The 19157-nt window shown below is 38.5% G+C and overlaps 2 protein-coding genes across 2 annotated transcripts; one reads left to right on the top strand and one right to left on the bottom strand.

Moving 5' to 3' along the window:
* Positions 1-125: 125 nt before the first annotated feature.
* Positions 126-8849, bottom strand: LOC108879809 (signal transducer and activator of transcription 1-alpha/beta). The gene is given in 15 exon segments (XM_051069273.1): positions 126-2373; positions 2487-2527; positions 3187-3322; positions 3965-4066; positions 4210-4275; positions 5331-5421; positions 5511-5540; positions 5656-5715; positions 6341-6433; positions 6537-6689; positions 6840-6991; positions 7558-7646; positions 7728-7806; positions 7940-8017; positions 8642-8849. Coding segments are annotated over 15 exon segments (1224 nt in total). The 5' UTR covers positions 8675-8849; the 3' UTR covers positions 126-2352.
* Positions 8850-9749: 900 nt separating this feature from the next.
* LOC108879807 (signal transducer and activator of transcription 1-alpha/beta-like) lies at positions 9750-18397 on the top strand. Its single transcript, XM_018671198.2, has 20 exons — positions 9750-9825; positions 10221-10345; positions 11321-11465; positions 11584-11679; positions 11970-12047; positions 12171-12249; positions 12331-12419; positions 12987-13138; positions 13289-13441; positions 13545-13637; positions 14448-14507; positions 14623-14652; positions 14742-14832; positions 15002-15043; positions 15674-15757; positions 16215-16316; positions 16730-16865; positions 17880-17920; positions 18031-18107; positions 18313-18397. The coding sequence occupies exons 2-20, from the start codon at positions 10221-10223 to the stop codon at positions 18380-18382; spliced, it is 1743 nt and encodes a 580-aa protein (XP_018526714.1). The 5' UTR covers positions 9750-9825; the 3' UTR covers positions 18383-18397.
* Positions 18398-19157: the final 760 nt, after the last annotated feature.

The following is a 19157-nucleotide window of genomic DNA, read 5'->3' as shown; positions in this document are numbered from 1 at the left end:
ACAAAGTCAATTAGTATAAAAAGAAAATGTTATAAAAGCAATTGTTGATATGTATAAGCATTATACTGTATATTAACATACAAAAATAAATATGGATTACTATATTTACAGGGAAGTCAAGATGCTGCTGAATATATTAAATGTATATATTACACAGAGATATAAGTGTAAGTGTTAGTTGGGCAGTATAATTGTGTTTTTGTTCTTCAAGTTGATTATTTGCACAAGCTTTCTTTCTGCCTTTCATGTGTACTGTAGAGGAAAATACTGCTGCTGTGGGTAAAAATAACAATGCTGTACTGTAGATATTTTTTTACTTTTGTTTACTAAAATAAAAATATTGGCCAAAAGAAGTAATATTGTCTTTATTAATTACTGAAACTGTAATTGTATTTATACAGAGAAAGGGACAACACATTTAGTGATCCTAGGCCTCACTAAATCCTGCATATCACAAGTTTTCAGTCCTGGAAAATGCCAAAAGGTATTCTTAGAAATCCGTGTACTGTCAGGGAAAACATTTAATCAGAAAGTCAAAGTACTGCAGAGCACATTGCAACTACTGAAATATGTATCACTTTATACTGTTGCTCTGGCCCACACTCTCAGCTGTTAAATAAATGCCGTCTCAAAAGCAACAAGTCTCTTTGACAGTTTACCTGTCAAATGTATAGCTTACTAATTGTGTATCATTAGACTGCACTGAATCATTTAGATTTCTCAAAATATTAAACACATATTTTTATTAGAGTTCGCTCATCCTTAGATTTGATGTATCACTTTATGGATCAATTGTAATTTGACTAATACAACACCAGAGGGTCTTCAGACACCATGTGAGGGCTGAATGAGTGAGTACACAGGAGTCCAACAGGCTTGTATTTTCATTTATGACAAGCATCACAATATGACAAACACACTGAATCCACATCTTACCATTTAAAGCTCCTTAATATAAATGTGAATGTACTGTAACATGGTAAATAAATTACAGAATTGAGCTGTAAAAACTTCACCTGAATTCTCCTATTTTCTCAGTCTTCGCACATGTTAAATTGTGTCAATTTTTAGCCATGCTAGCTACGTGGCTCTAAGGATAACAACATTTGTCAGTCCACACTGGAATATCTCAATTTAGATGGATTGCAGTGAACTTGAGTATAGACATGGTCCCCAGAGGATGTATCCTGTTGACTTTGGTGATCCAAAGTCACCAGAAGGATGGATATATGATCAAATATGTGAAATATGTACAACACTTCCATCAAACTCAGCTGTATTGTGTATTTAGAGTTAATTTGTAAGTTGTAGCATGCTAATGAGCTAACCTAACATGGTGTACATGGTAAATGCATGGTTGTTGTGAGCATGTTAGCATGCTGACATTAGCACAGCCTCACAGAGCCCCAAGCATGGTTGTAGAATGTTGGTCTTGTTGACCAGTACAACAACATATTTTCCCGTCGGTACGTGATACTGAAAAGAGTGCATCGATGTACTGGGACTGATTTGTTTGTGGTGTGTCTATTGCCTGAAATGACAAGGCAAGACAGACTGCTAAGTAAACTGGTAATGCTAACGTATGTAGCGATACCAAAACTTACAAGTAGCTCCTTTAAATTTCCTAAGTACAAATGACAAATGGGCAAATGTGAACTGAAAATAAAACACATGTAAATACAACATTTCTGCTTGTTAAAGGTCCATCTGTTATTAGGCATGACATTAACTGCCATAACAACAAAGACATCTCTGGCTTTGGTTTGACTATTGTTACAGTATGAAAATTCTATAGTGTTATTTCATCCTGGATAGTTGGATAGTGCTATTTAAGAGGGTTTTGCAAAAGTATTAAAAGTATTGGCCTTGCATAATCCTGTATCCTTAGAACCCTAATTTGAAAGAGTTTTGAATTTTGTCCAAACACACATTTGTGCACAGGAACATACCACCATTGGAGTGTTCAACAAAGCTGAAAGTGACAGCTCCTTCTTTACTGCTCTCGCTAAATCGAATCAGAAAGGTCCCAGTCGGTTTTTCCTTCAACAGGTTCTGTGTTGTCTCCCTGCTTACAAACCCCATGATGTACCTGAAAACCCATATGCACAATAAAACAAGAGCTTAGTCAACTGAGAGGCATAGAGACTTAATCCCCATGTACGTTCCCAAATAATAATACTCAGAAGTCAGTGTTATTGATTTAGTGGTCACTACATCATTATTAATGTGGTAATTATTTGAGGATGATAGAATTATACACAGTGAAACATTGCAAGATGATTTCAGTCTGTTTTACCCATCCTGCCAAAGATCCACTAGGTGTCTTTTGATCAAATCCAGGATTCCATCAATTCAAATCCAGACACTTTCATCCTGGGACACAGGAAAGCAATGGTAACAGGTAATGGGAATACAAACACACACATCCTACAGGTTGTACCAATTGTGTAAACTACAATATGGCAATGACCTTGCCCAACATTCACCTTGGAGAACTTGTTCCAATGAATAATACCATCAGGATTATCTGTGGAGGAACCCAGTTACATTAAAAAAGTCACAAAAATAACATAAACTCTGAAATAGAGAAATGAACACTTTGTCATTTATATCTTATGTCTATCCAAGGAATGGGTTTAACTTAAGAAATATATATCATATTTTAAAATACTGACAGACTCCGTTTATTTGTAATCCTACTACAGATCTGGGGGAAGGGGTGATATTCAGAGAAGAAAATGTTCAAGATTCTTCCTCCAGTTCTATAAGTCTTTGTACCTACAACAGTGTTAATACACTGTAGTATTTAAAGAATAGCTCAACATGTTGGAAACACACTACAGATTGATACTATGTGGTAAATATGGAGCTAACAACTGTCTGGACAGCCTAGCTCAGACTTGAAATAAGGGGAAACAGCTGGGAAACACCTGGCTCTTTTCAAAGGTGACACAATCTGCCTATTAACAACAATTATCTTTATTTATTCAATCTGTAAAAAAAAATTATCAAATCATTTCATCTAACTCTCACCAAGAAAGTTGCTTTTCTCTGTCTCCAATATTGATTTGTATTTTGCAATTAAAATTTGTTCTAACAATCAGTTCAGATAAACATTCCTAAGAAGGGTTGAAATCCTTGTTAGGGAGAAAGTGGCATGGTTCAGTCTGATGGCTAAATACTCACCCACAATTTTGTCTCTCAGCATGGAGAGCTGATCTTCATCAAGTCCTCGTTGGCCAACAGACAAAAACTGCCAGCTCAGAACCTGTGACAGCTGCTGCCAGGTGAGTGGAGGAGGGTCGACAAACAATGACAGGTTCTACAGAAACAAAAATGGAGTTTGAACACGATTTTCTTCTGCAGTGACACAGGACACTGTGTGTGTAACAAGCAGAGTGTGCACGCATTGTGCACCCACCTATGAAGGTGCATTTTTCTTCATGAAGGCGCATATTACTATCTTGATAATGTGCCCTTATGATAACAGGGAAATACAGCGCCATTGACTTCAGACTAAGTTTTGTTGGTCAGTCGCTTTCCACGGCCTCAAGACAGCAATGCACCAACAATGGGCCTGACCATACCTCATTATAAGGCCAGCACATCCACGGGTGCTCAGGTGGGTGCAAGTGTATTTGTTATTTTAACAACGTGGGCACTTTAAAGTGACAACTGCAGTGGAAACTAGCAAAGATATTTGTGTCGCTCTTGGCACCATTTTGCGCAGTGTGTAAGATAGGGTCCTAGATGTTTTAAGTTTGAAATATGAACTTATTCAGCACAAAAAGAAGAAATAAACAACAGACAAAACTACAATCAAAGATGAAACAAAAAAATATTAAGTATATATGGAAGCAAATGCTCTATGCCCAAAATGTAGAATTGTTTGATGCAATTTGGATGTGTCTTAACTTGCAGCTTAATATTGTTTATTTGTTGTGTTGAGGTCTGATGGCTTTACCCTTGGTTCGCTGGTGGACAGCATGTTACACCACATGACAGAGGCCCAGGCACTGGGGATCTGACTGGTACTAGAGATGACAACCACAGGCAGGGAGCTGGCCTGGACAAGCAAGAGAGGAGGAGGCCATTCAGTGAACAGCGTGGCTACCATTTACCTGTAACCTCAACCAATAATTTTAGTTTAACAGAAGTGAATGAAATTGAAATGCCTCTGACTATAATTTAAATTTCATGTTCACCCACCTCGATTTTACAACTCAGTGCAGCAAACTTAATGATGTGGAGCTCTTCAGTGACGCTCAGACAACTCTGATGAAGAAGAAAAAATACATAGTTTCTGGAGGAAAGAAAACCTTGTAAAATAGTTATTTGCAAGCACTTAAAAGTAGCATGGAGAAAAAAGCTTAATGAAATACAACTCAATACTAACAAAAGTTAATATCTAGGGGCGTCCCATAGCCGAATGGTTAGGGTGTGTACCAAATGGGCCTATGTGCTCCGAGCGGCCAGGCCCCAGTTCCCAATCTGGGTAGACCTTTGCTGCATGTCACTCTTCTACGCTCTCCCCTTGTTTCCTGTCTCTCTCTACTGTCACTATCAAAATAAAGGCTAAAAGCCCCCAAAATACAATAATTTTTTTTAAGTTAATATCTGTTGCATTCATAAATAAGTTTTGATGTTGAGGTAAACAAAATATGCCCACACAGAGTTTTAATATTTCCATTCACTGAATCCCATCAGGTTGTATCTATCAACATGTGGGTGTTACTGAAACACATGGAATGTTATACATCACAAATGCTCATGTGAACGTTGCTTTAAACCTGCATTAACAGATTTCTTGGCCACTTGCTGGCAGTGCAACAAGCTGTAAACAACACTGGCATATTACAACTTTACACATCCAGCAGATACAGAGCAACATAAGCTTCATTTGGAGTTGTGGGCTTTAACATGCTGAGCTACAAGGCAGGGATTACACTCAGTAGATCAGAGTTTGATGTAATGAAAAAGTTACAAAAATGCTTCTATTTCATAATGAGTGGATTCCACTTTCATGCCAAAGAGAGACACATGAGAGCTCCTAGTTGAGTTTAATGACCACAGCCAGCAGGTGATGACAAATACACAGTGTATCAAGTGTTTGTTTATAACAAAAATGAAATTTTTTTCAGAAGTAAATGCAGTCATCATATACTGTACAAGTAACGTATGCACATGTATTGTTCATAATGTACAAAGCTATATGTTTGTTGTTTGTTTAATAGCATATTGATGCAAAAAGAGGGATTTTTTGCTTTAATGCATGTTTATGTCATGCATATCTTCAACATATAAGTTCTGCAGTTTGTGGATTTTTGTACCATGTGCGCAAATTCTGCCACCAAGCCTCCATCAGGCCTGTCCACATCCAACACCTTACTGTTATCACTGGTGAAGTTAAAGTGACAGAACCTACAAAAACATCAGACCGGACTGAGTCTATGATCAGAAATGAATCAGTACTCTTTAAGTATGAAGAATAATGAGGACCATTTACCCACCCATTAACAGTTGTGGTTTCTTCTACATCCCTTATTTTTAGGGGGAAAAAAAGGAAAAAGACTTATCAGAAAACAGACAAACCAGTCAACCAATTGTTTTAAAAAGGCAGATTTGTGTTAATGTAAAATAGTAATGTTCACTTACTTGTCAAATACAGGTTTCACTTTGAGCTGGCACTTGAATTCAGGGAGATTTGCCAAGAACCTGAGGAGACAAGAAACAAGACACTGCTAGGAGCACTGAGTTATCAACCAACCTCTGCCATCATTTCCAGTCATCTCTCCCCATAAATATTTTGAAAAAATTTAATATGATACATCTGTGTCATGCTATTGACTCCATATTGCTCCAAGCTTGTATTCTGCAGTTTATTGGTGAAGCAGTGATTGTCTAGAACATAATGAAGATAGAGATATGAAGCTAAGGACTTAAGCCGATTATAGCTGCCATCCTCCACAAAGGAGCAAGCTACAAAAGTACAACGCAATTACACAGCCTCAATACAGGTTTATAGGAGGTGAGTGTTTGATACTTTTGTGATTAAAGCTACTTCATCTTGATATGGGGAATATTTTGTATATCCTAAAGTTTATTTAGAAAACAATAACATTATAATTGCAGTAATTTAACAGAAAAAAACACTTCTTGCAGTACAATACAATACACAGCTTGTTCAGAAACAATGTAAATGAAATAAACCCTAATTATTAAAAGAGTGAGTAAAAAGAGAAACCTGAAATCACTGCACATTTTGCACTTTAGATAGACAAGACTTAAGACTCACATCCATTCTGTGTTGATGACAATACTGCATTAAGTACAGCCTTACCTGACTGCTGCTGTGAACCGCACCCCGGTCTTAAGAATCAGAGGTCATTGTGGTAAACTCGACATGACGGGTTGTTTCTCCACCACTAGAGCACTGCAATGCAAGACCACAACAAAACATGTCAGCTATATGAAAGTGTGTGTGTTTAACTGTATATAACACAGGTGAGTCCTGATGCCACTGTGTAATGTCTCACTTTGCCAGAAGTTTTGTGAGTAAGGACAGTGTAAAGTTCTCAGTTTCTCCAGGGAAGCTGGAGGCATCAGGGCTGTTGTATTTCTTGCTCTGGTCTTGTAGTTTCTGCAGCTCTTGGTTTACTTGTATTAGCACGTCTGCCACAGCTGTGAACCTGCACACAGAACATCAGCACACACAGGCACACGCAACACAACTTAATCATTAAGCATCAAGTGTGAGACGTGATGTCAAATACACACAGTATCCTCCACAACATGAAATATGAAAAACCAGCGTGGCGTTGTGGACTTCTGGCTCTTACCACTCCTCGAGGTGGTCCAGACTGGTGTCGACTGGACCTCCAATGCAGGCCAGCTGCTGCCTGCGCTTCCACTCAGGCAGCTCCACATCAGTGAGAGCTGCAACAATCTGCTCTGCCTGGTTTAAAATGTCCACTATCTGCTGCAGCACCATCTGCAACACAACATATCAAGCATCATGAATGTGAGGAGGATATCTGAATTAATATGGCTGTAACGATTCTTCAAATCCACACTTCAGTATCGCAGTTCTGTCTTCCCATATCACAATATGATGAAGTGGACGTCTGCATCGCAGTTTGTGTCTCTGCTTCACCATCATTACACCCCTGTTAACTAAGCGGCTTAACTGTGACTGTACTAATAATGTAGGGATTGTTGTGGCTTAGAATCATTTCTATCAAGAAAGACATCCATGATGTGACGTTTTGTTTTACAGCGAGTTTATGGATTGAGCTCAATGCAAAAATGAATGAGAGGGAATAAAATTTGACACTTAAAAATAATAAAACTCAAATACAGCGCTGTTAGAAATGACTTGTTAACTCTGTTAACATGATGAGGTGTGGGGCAAAATGTATCACTTGTGCATTTTATGTCTCAGCTTTTAAAGAACATTGATTGAAGAATATCTGATGATGGAATTTCCCTTTAAATTGCTTAAAACATTAAAGTTTATGCTGTGTCAGCAACAACTCACCAAAGATGCATCTACAGTACCTCTTTTGTTTGCATGATAAAGTTGGCCTGCTTCAGACACCCCTCTTTCACAGCAGCATTAGATTGGGCCAATCCACTGTCCTGCTCCACTGATAATGACAAATGAGATAAACATGAGGCATGAACTCACAGCAAACCTATCATCTGTTTCTTTATGTCTCCCACCATACCTTTGTTTTGCCAGGTCTTCTGTACATAGTCAAGGTTTTCATTCAGGAGCTCCAGTGACTTAACTTCCTTCTTTACCTCCTGCATTAGAGTTAAAGCTTACACATTTACAAAATAATAAAGAATAGTTTTCCCAGAATGTTTGTCAGGTGAAATAATGAACCAGCAAATAACTGTGCGATCAAAAATAAATAAATAAATAAATAAAGTTTACCAAAGTCTGTCTTTTCAGTTCATTGACTCCTCTGTCCAGCTCTTTCCATTTTTGTTGCACAGCTGGACTGCCACAACCCTGATGAAAACAAAGATATTTCTTTCACTCTTTTGCTGTTATCAGGGTAGGGTGATGATTCTCACATAACACACTCTTACGTTAACAGTGTGTGCCAGTGTGTACCATTACAGAGTGCACAGCCAGCATTAAAACTACATAAGACAAAGCTGAACAGATATCTGTCTCTTTTTTGACAGAATTTGACAGGAGTAGAGAAAATCTTTGACCACCAGGGACATCATATTCACCTTCATTAAAATGAAATACATGCATTGCGTGTTTTGTGTCCCCACTCTCTAAGCCATACAACAACAGTGCATGTCTGTGCCAAGCATAGAGAACCAGGACTGGACTGGCTGTGAAATTGCCATCTTTGAGCTTTAACAAACACAATAAATAACTTTAAATAACTTTAATGGATTCTAAAGTGTGTTTCAGACAGCGTTAAGACTCTCACTGGTGTCTAACTTTCACAACAGACTATGGTACAAAATCGCTCAGGGAGTACCCCAGAACTTGAAGCGTCGTCTAGTAACTTCGAAGTACATAGCACCAACGAGTAGCTCAACACCAAATACCATAAATAAACTGCAGTTCCCCCCCCCCCCCCAACATCTTCCTACAAATAACAAAATAACTTACCTTGTGGCTGTCGTTGTTTGCCATTGTTGTCATTTTTGGCTGAGGTGGGCAAGACCTTCCAACACGCAGAACACCGTTACACTGTGTCAACCGCGAGCATCAATTACCAGTGGAGCCAGTTAGCGATATTTACCATTTCCGCACTCCCACATATAACATGTGATTCTCGAGAAACAGTCTCTGTCGCTGCTGTCAAGTCACCAGTGGTTACACAAGTACACGGTTTCAATTTCCGTCTTTAAAACACAGAGAATACGTCGTGTTTTTACAAATGGGACTTTCTATTTTTGGGGGGCTTCCTTTCCGGGTGGTGTTGAATAGCATACGACTGACTACCTTGACAGTTGTGCTAAACCCTTTAAAACAGCCGTTAGTTCCCCTTGTGTAACTGCATTACATGTATTAAACTGTGTATGCTGGCTCAATACAGTCCATGGTGACGGTGTGCTTTCCCTGTCATCTAGTGCTGCTTTTAAAACAGCACTAACCAATATTTTAAATTAGACATATAGCATCAGAAGTTCACTAATAGTGACAAGTTATATTACGCAGTTATATTTTTATCCTATTTTAGCTCATTGTTTTGGGCTTGTGGTCTGCAGCATCTCAGCTTCCATCAGCCTTAACTGTTCTCAGTGATGCTGAACACAGTGGAGCATTTAGCGGCTGAATAGCCAGATATTTCCCTCAGGTAAACAGGTGAAAACGTGTGTGAATTGGACTTACACTCATAGACATAACTCCAACTCAGTTACAATGCTGCTTTAAGTCTATTGGATCTGGCACATGTGGTTGCTAGCTATAGGCCCAAAGCTAAACACGAACAAACCATAATTTAATTATTTGTTTTGAATAGTTTAACTTTTTGGGAACTCGTTTAGTTGTTTTCTTGGACGAGAGTGGGATAAGAAGATTATTACAGTTCTCCTGTATGATGCTGAAACTGGAGGCAGAAGGTTATGGAACCCCATAAGAAATGGGTCCCTTTTACTCTCAGTGTTTTGAAGAGGAAATGAGAACAGTGTAACCACCGGTTTCTAGGCAGCAGCCAGAGAGACTGTTTCTCGAGAATCACGTGTTGTAAGTGAGGTAATTATAAATACCGGCAACCATCTCCATGCTGTGGAATGTTCTGCTCACCTCAGCAGTAAATTACAGCAACGACAAACACCGACAACTTTAAGGTAAAAAAAAAAAAAAATGTTGTCTGTAGGAAGACGTAGTGGAAAAACTTGCATTTTGTTATGGTATTTGGTATTTAGCTAGTTCTTAGTGTAATGTATAAACGACTAATTTACTGAGCGACCGTTTTCCGTTTTCAGTTTTTGTTGTGAAAGTGTGTTAGAGTGAAAGTTAGTCAAAGTCTTAGCGTTTTTTTTGATCCGCACTTGATCTAATGTGGTCCAGGCGGGGATAAGTTATTAAAATTGCCATGTTTAGTGTTTCCTCAAATGAAGAATTGAGGTTTCTAAAGACCCGACTGGATCTGGAATTAATTTCTGCCGAATATCCATAATAAAACTAAGGCTGTATATCAGCAGGTTTGCAGGCTTCATGGTCACTGTTTTTATTCTTGCAGATGACCCAGTGGGAGGAACTGTTGAGACGGAACTTAATCCAGGGCCGGTTGAGTCAGTTGTATGAGAGAAAATTCCCCAGACACATCCGCCACTCTCTGTGCCTCTGCTTAGAGAGCCAGGACTGGTAAGGGACACAGTCTGAGAATAGTGCATGTTGAATGGCTTTGGGATGAGTGGGGACACAGTTTCAACAGTGATATTCTTTGTTTTGTCAGCATTTAGTGTGTTTAGGTGGTGCATTTTACTATAGAAATTGTGCTCAGCTAAGTTAAAATAACCATAAAGTTACCAGTTTGTAAATAAAACACACACAAAGAGAGAGTGGGGTGCTCATAGTTCTTTCTGTGCCCTAGGGACCATGTAGTGACACCTTTTCTTAATCATGAACGTAATTTGTCAAGTCATTAGGGAAAACACATACATATACCTGTACACAGTATTTAACTGCTATCTAATAATAATGATAATGATAATAATAATAATAATAATAATAATACAGAGGAAGTAAGAAAGGCAGAAACATACAGCAAGAAAAGAAGATGCTGCTGTAAATGCATTCTATTACAAGGGATGAAAACCACAATACACAAATACAATAGTAAACATCCACAGTCTCGCAGCGTGATAAAGGAAGGCAGAGCCCCCACCCAATTCCAACCTACTGCCATCACTGCAGGTGCAGCTTGTTGAGCTCTCATTACATTGCTGATGTAACTAAACATTTTTTTTTTATTTTACAATTAACACCATAACACATGTAAATGACAAAATTATTACTCTACTTAAAGTTAGGATGAGTTAAGGCAGGCAGTATATTTTACACACCCAGGTTACAAATCCACTGAGGCTGACTGACTTAAAACTCCATTTGGGTGAGGAAGTAGTGAGGTCAACTCCATGGTTTTTACTGTTCAGAGATGTCCCCTGTGTTAGAGGTTTTGCTTACTTAAAATTTGACTGTAAAAGATACAATAGCTTTTTTTATCCCAGTTAGTTTTGATGTTGAATTATTGTATATATGCAAAGTATGCTCTCATCCAGCACACACAGAATGACACAAGCCTTCAAGTAATAAGAATTTTCTGTTGCTCCATGTTAGGGATTTGGCAGCTTTGGATGAAAATAAAGCAAGAGCTTGTTTCCATGCACTCCTGATGTATTTGGATGAACAGTGGAATCATTCTCTCCAGGACAATAACTTTTTCCCAGGACCTGATTTTCTAGGGATGAAAGACTACTTGGTGGTAGGGTTTCTCTCTGGGATCATCCTCAGCTGTGCTTTACCTGTTATTTAGAGGAAATATATAACTCTTTCTTGTTTTGTTTTGATTCTTTTTTTTTCCCTTCTTTTTTTAAACTCAGAAACACTTTCAAGATGAGCCACTGAACTTGGCTGTAATCCTCTCTGAATGCCTACAGGAGGAAAAGAAAGTTCTGGCTTCAGCCTCTGAAAAACAGGTAAAATGACTGATATCAGCTGTCACAATGAACTTTCTATTTCAGTTTGATGAAGGTGAATATGATGTCCCTGGTGGTCAAACATTTTCTCTACTCTCTACTACTGTTAAATTCTGTCATAAATGAGACAGATACATGTTATGCTTTCTCTTTAATTTTTAATGCTGGCTGTGCACTCCGTAATGGTACACACTGGCACACACTGTTAACGTAAGAGTGTATTATGTGAGAATCATCACCCTACCCTGATAACAGCAAAAGAGTGAAAGAAATATCTTTGTTTTCATCAGGGTTGTGGCAGTCCAGCTGTGCAACAAAAATGGAAAGAGCTGGACAGAGGAGTCAATGAACTGAAAAGACAGACTCTGGTAAACTTTATTTATTTTTTTGATCGCACAGTTATTTGCTGGTTCATTATTTCACCTGACAAACATTCTGGGAAAACTATTCTTTATTATTTTGTAAATGTGTAAACTTTAACTCTAATGCAGGAGGTAAAGAAGGAAGTTAAGTCACTGGAGCTCCTGAATGAAAACCTTGACTATGTACAGAAGACCTGGCAAAACAAAGGTATGGTGGGAGACATAAAGAAACAGATGATAGGTTTGCTGTAAGTTCATGCCTCATGTTTATCTCATTTGTCATTATCAGTGGAGCAGGACAGTGGATTGGCCCAATCCAATGCTGCTGTGAAAGAGGGGTGTCTGAAGCAGGCCAACTTTATCATGCAAACAAAAGAGGTACTGTAGATGCATCTTTGGTGAGTTGTTGCTGACACAGCATAAACTTTAATGTTTTAAGCAATTTAAAGGGAAATTCCATCATCAGATATTCTTCAATCAATGTTCTTTAAAAGCTGAGACATAAAATGCACAAGTGATACATTTTGCCCCACACCTCATCATGTTAACAGAGTTAACAAGTCATTTCTAACAGCGCTGTATTTGAGTTTTATTATTTTTAAGTGTCAAATTTTATTCCCTCTCATTCATTTTTGCATTGAGCTCAATGCATAAACTCGCTGTAAAACAAAACGTCACATCATGGATGTCTTTCTTGATAGAAATGATTCTAAGCCACAACAATCTCTACATTATTAGTACAGTCACAGTTAAGCAGCTTAGCTTAACAGGGGTGTAATGATGGTGAAGCAGAGACACAAACTGCGATGCAGACGCCCACTTCATCATATTGTGATATGGGAAGACAGAACTGCGATACTGAAGTGTGGATTTGAAGAATTGTTACAGCCATATTAATTCAGATATCCTCCTCACATTCATGATCCTTGATATGTTGTGTTGCAGATGGTGCTGCAGCAGATAGTGGACATTTTAAACCAGGCAGAGCAGATTGTTGCAGCTCTCACTGATGTGGAGCTGCCTGAGTGGAAGCGCAGGCAGCAACTGGCCTGCATTGGAGGTCCAGTCGACACCAGTCTGGACCACCTCGAGGAGTGGTAAGAACCAGAAGTCCACAACGCCACACTGGTTTTTCATATTTCATGTTGTGGAGGATACTGTGTGTATTTGACATCACGTCTCACACTTGATGCTTAATGATTAAGTTGTGTTGCGTGTGCCTGTGTGTGCTGATGTTCTGTGTGCAGGTTCACAGCTGTGGCAGACGTGCTAATACAAGTAAACCAAGAGCTGCAGAAACTACAAGACCAGAGCAAGAAATACAACAGCCCTGATGCCTCCAGCTTCCCTAGAGAAACTGAGAACTTTACACTGTCCTTACTCACAAAACTTCTGGCAAAGTGAGACATCACACAGTGGCATCAGGACTCACCTGTGTTATATACAGTTAAACACGCACACTTTCATATAGCTGATGTGTTTTTTTGTGGTCTTGCATTGCAGTGCTCTAGTGGTGGACAAACAACCCATCATGTCGAGTTTACCACAACGACCTCAGATTCTTAAGACCGGGGTGCGGTTCACAGCAGCAGTCAGGTAAGGCTGTACTTAACGCAGTATTGTCATGCAGGTCCTTCAAAAAAAAAAAAAAAAGTCTTGCCTCGCTCTGATGAAATTGTCTCATTATACTCACACTTTTAAAAAATAGGGTTTGTTTCATGTACATTGTTTCTGAAATGTCTGTGTAGGTTCTCAGTCATCCAGGTCATGGTAGTCTTAAGTGCGTAAGTTAAAGGCAACTGGACCTCTTTTAGGTTTCTTGAAGACATTTCACCTCTCATCCGAAAGGCTTCCTCAGTTTTGAGAACTGGTTGGGGAGTCCCAGGTATTTAACCTCTGTTTAAAGATGGACGTTCCAGGACGTTGTTTCTGAATGAACTGTAAAATCAAATCAAATTGTACTGCAAGGAGTGTTTCTGTAGTTTTTCCTGTTAAATTACTGAAATTATAATTTTGTTTTTTTTTTCTAAATTAACTTGAAGAAACATAAATTGTTCCCCATGTCAAGATGAAGTAGCTTTAATCTTTTAAGTAACAAATACTCACCTCCTATAAACCTGTATTGAGGCTGTGTAATTGCGTTGTACTTTTGTAGTCATTTTTGTAGCTTGCTCCTTTGTGGAGGATGGCAGCTGTAATCGGCTTAACTCCTTAGCTTCATATCTCTACCATTATGTTCCAGACAATCACTGCTTCACCAATAAACTCTATGGAGGTAATTGAATGACATAGACATATCATATTTCATTAAAAAATATTCATATGGGGAGAGATGACTGGAAACCATGGCAGAGGTTGGTTGATAACTCAGTGCTCCTAGCTGTGTCTTGTTTCTTGTCTCCTCAGGTTCTTGACAAATCTCCCTGAATTCAAGTGCCAGCTCAAAGTGAAACCTGTATTTGACAAGTAAGTGAACATTACTATTTTACATTAACACAAATCTGCCTTTTTAAAACAATTGGTTGACTGGTTTGTCTGTTTTCTGATAAGTCTTTTTCCTTTTTTTCCCCCTAAAAATAAGGGATGTAGAAGAAACCACAACTGTTAATGGGTGGGTAAATGGTCCTCATTATTCTTCATACTTAAAGAGTACTGATTCATTTCTGATCATAGACTCACTCCGGTCTGATGTTTTTGTAGGTACCGTCACTTTGACTTCACCAGTGATAACAGTAAGGTGTTGGATGTGGACAGGCCTGATGGAGGCTTGGTGGCAGAATTTGCACACATGGTACAAAAATCCACAAACTGCAGAACTTATATGTTGAAGATATGCATGACATAAACATGGGTTAAAGCAAAAACAACAACACATGTAATACAGTGCATACATTGCGTAAATCAAATGATGATTGTACAGTATATAATGACTACATGTATTTTTCAAAAAAAACTTTCAGACACTCAAGGAAAGCAAAGCAAGACCCAAAGGATCATGCGAGGTAATGTATATATTCACTTATTATATTAGATCATTTTTGTTATAAACAAACACTTGATACACTGTGTATTTGTCATCACCTGCTGGCTGTGGTCATTAAACTCAACTAGGAGCTCTCATGTGTCTCTCTTTGGCATGAAAGTGGAATCCACTCATTATGAAATAGAAGCACTTTTTCATTACATCAAACTCTGATCTACTGAGTGTAATCCCTGCCTTGTAGCTCAGCATGTTAAAGCCCACAACTCCAAATGAAGCTTATGTTGCTCTGTATCTGCTGGATGTGTAAAGTTGTAATATGCCAGTGTTGTTTACAGCTTGTTGCACTGCCAGCAAGTGGCCAAGAAATCTGTTAATGCAGGTTTAAAGCAACGTTCACATGAGCATTTGTGACGTATAACATTCCATGTGTTTCAGTAACACCCACATGTTGATAGATACAACCTGATGGGATTCAGTGAATAGAAACATTAAAACTCAGGTTTTATGGCAGGCAGGTAGATGTAACCAGCACACTTAATCAGCCATAGAAGCTTTTTTCCCCGTGCTACTTCAAGTGCTTGCAAGTAATAATTTTATAAGATTTTATTTCCTCCAGAAACCATGTTTTTTTTTTTTTTTCCTTTATCAGAGTCATCTGGGAGTCACCGAAGAACTCCACATCATTAAGTTTGTGACAGAGCTCCAGTTTGCTGGTCTGAGTTATAACATTGAGGTGAGTGAACGTGACATTTAAATTACAATCAGAGGCATTTCAATTTCATTTTTAACTTTAATGAAGCACAAAAGAAATAGTTCTCTGCTGTTATACTAAACTATGGAAGAATTTGAATCAATTTACATGTAATGATTGCATTTCATTGCAAATGTATAAAAAGATTGCAATGATTGCAAAAAGCTTGCTGTTTGATAATTACTTCATCAGCTAACAAACCAATGCTGCAACCCTGCAGTGCAGCTAAGTTACAACCACCTGGCTAAATTTTGCACGCTTGCTTGGTAGCGTCACTACGGGCACACTGCGACTTGTGCACCCCGACCAAGCACACAGCCGGTAAAGAGACAGGTTTGGGAAGAACTTTATGGATGCTTGCTCCCACTTACTTGACTGAAGTTCACTTAACAGCCACAGGTGTCAGAATGAATGGCCTCCTCCTCTCTTGCTTGTCCAGGCCAGCTCCCTGCCTGTGATTGTCATCTCCAGTACCAGTCAGATCCCCAGTGCCTGGGCCTCTGTCATGTGGTGCAATATGCTGTCCACCAGCGAACCAAGGGTAAAGCCATCAGACCTCAACACAACAAGCAAACATTCATATTACACCGAAATGTTAATGCATTTTGGGTACAGAACATTAGCTTCCATGTATACTTATTACATATTTTGTAGTTTCATCTTTATTTATAGTTTTATCTGTTGTTTATTTCTTCTTTTTGTGCTGAATAAGTTCATATTTGCAAAACTTAAAACGTATAGGGCCCTATCTTACTCACTGGGCAAACCCATGCCTTGGTCTGAAGTCAGACACTGTTGTTTTAAGGGCACGTTATCAAGATAGTAATATCCGCCTTCATAGGTGGGTGTACAATGCGTGCACACTCTGCTTGTTACACACAGGGACACATCATGGTCACATGCTGTGTCACTGCAGAAGAAAATCGTGTTCAAACTCCATTTTTGTTTCTGTAGAACCTGTCATTGTTTGTCGACCCTCCTCCACTCACCTGGCAGCAGCTGTCACAGGTTCTGAGCTGGCAGTTTTTGTCTGTTGGCCAACGAGGACTTGATGAAGATCAGCTCTCCATGCTGAGAGACAAAATTGTGGGTGAGTATTTGGCCACTTCCTCTATCAGATTGAACCATGCCACTTTCTATTTTCACCCCTTGTTAGGAATGTTGATCCGACAAGATACTGGTCAGTACTGGAGACGGTGAAAGTTGTAAATCTTTGTCAACTACTTTGTGTGTGAACATTATAAATTAGTTTGACATCCATCATCATTTGACATCATTGTGAAAATATGCGAGCTTTAGAGCTTCAGAGGTGCTAATAGTTTGGAAAGAGCCAGGTTAGCTGTTTCCCCCTTATTTTGAGTCTAAGCTAGGCTGTAGCTTTATATTTGTATTTTATATCAATCTGTAGTGTTTCCAGCACATTGGGCTTTTCCTTTAGATACTACAGTATTAATGCTGTTGTACGAATAAAATGAAAACACAGAACTGTGGGAGGCACTTTCTTTTTTTTTTCAAGATTTAAGTGGTAAATTCACAAGAAAACTCAACAATATATTGGAAAAAATCTGAAATTTACTCTGACAGTGTAAATCGAAATTTGCAAGAAAAAAAGAAAACCACATCGCTTCACTTTGCAAGGCTGGATTAACCTCAACACATTGCAGATGCAGCCACTTGCCATGTATTATACTTGCAGTGGATGACCTAATAAAATAATTATTTGCAATCATATTTAGCAAAAAGGAAATATGTGGTTTTCTTTTTCTTTAAATTTACAATTTTAACTTCAGACTTTTTTATTCAAATATCACCCAATCCCCTGGATATTCAGATATTTTATATGTGACTCTTAAGTTAAACCCATTGCTTGGACAGAATCATGATATAACATTTTCTTCTCGGAATATCTCCCTTCCTCCAGATCTGTAGTAGGATTCCAAATTAACGAGTCTGTCAGTAACCATATTTTTAAAATATGATATGCAGTTCTTAAGTTAAACCCATTGCTTGGATAGCTTGGATAGACATAAGATAGTGTTCATTTCTCTATTTCAGAGTTCATGTTTTTTTGTGACTTTTTTAATGTAACTGGGTTCCTCCACAGATAATCCTGATGGTATTATTCATTGGAACAAGTTCTCCAAGGTGAATGTTGGCAAGGTCATTGCCATATTGTAGTTTACACAATTGGTACAACCTGTAGGATGTGTGTGTTTGTATACTCATTACCTGTTACCATTGCTTTCCTGTGTCAGAATGAAAGTGTCTGGATTTGGATTGATGGAATCCTGGATTTGATCAAAAGACACCTAGTGGATCTTTGGCAGGATGGGTAAGACAGACTGAAATCATCTTGCAGTGTTTCATTGTGTATAATTCTATCATCCTCAAAAATTACCACATTAATAATGATGCAGTGACCACGAAATCAGTAACACTGTGTTCTGAGTATTATTATTTGGGAACGTACATGGATTAAGTCTCTATGCCTCTCAGTTGACTAACCTCTTGTTTTATTGTGCATATGGGTTTTTCAGGTACATCATGGGGTTCGTAAGCAGGGAGACAACACGGGACCTGTTGAAGGAAAAACTGGGACCTTTCTGATTCGATTTAGCGAGAGCAGTAAAGAAGGAGCTGTCACTTTCAGCTTTGTTGAACACTCCAATAGTGGTATGTTCCTGTGCATGAATGTGTGTTTGGACAAAATTCAAAACTCTTTCAAATTAGGGTTAATTTATACAGGGTTTTTCAAGGCCAATACTTAGTTTTGGAAAACCCTCTTAAATAGCACTGGGACAACCATATCACACTGTAAAGCCAGAGTTCTCATTTTCAGTTTTTTGGCAGTTGATGCCATTTACATGTCTCATCATTGTCACTTCACATAAACCCACTTATCATTTGGACTGAGAACGCTTATCACTGTGTCCCACACATACCTATGAGCACGACTAGAAGTATATTCTTAGAGGAGCTATTTTAAGTATTCTAAGTTTTGGTATTGCTACATACGTTAGCATCACCAGTTTACTTAGCAGTCTACAAGAAATGTTGAGTTCAACATCTCACTTCATTACTTTACTCGCCCAGAACTGTCTCCAGCTGTTGGTCTAACTGACCATGGTTTGGTATCAACAGAACCCCAAAGTTCCCTCTTCCCTCCATCACTACTGAGTACTGACAAATATTTGGATATCTTTTTATCTCCTTTTCCTGATTTATAAAGCTCAACTACCTTTCATCACAGGTCCTTTGACAGTTTTTTGCTTTCCCCATGGCTCCAGCAAGTCAGTCACCTCTAGATGAAATGTCCAGGGGTCTCTCAAGAGCTAAGAAACTCATTGACTGTTTATACAGACACCAATTACAATCAAACCTC

Source organism: Lates calcarifer, unplaced genomic scaffold (genome assembly GCF_001640805.2).
Source record: "Lates calcarifer isolate ASB-BC8 unplaced genomic scaffold, TLL_Latcal_v3 _unitig_757_quiver_1387, whole genome shotgun sequence".
Lineage (NCBI taxonomy): Eukaryota > Metazoa > Chordata > Actinopteri > Centropomidae > Lates > Lates calcarifer.
This window is presented reverse-complemented; position numbering and strand designations above follow the sequence as displayed.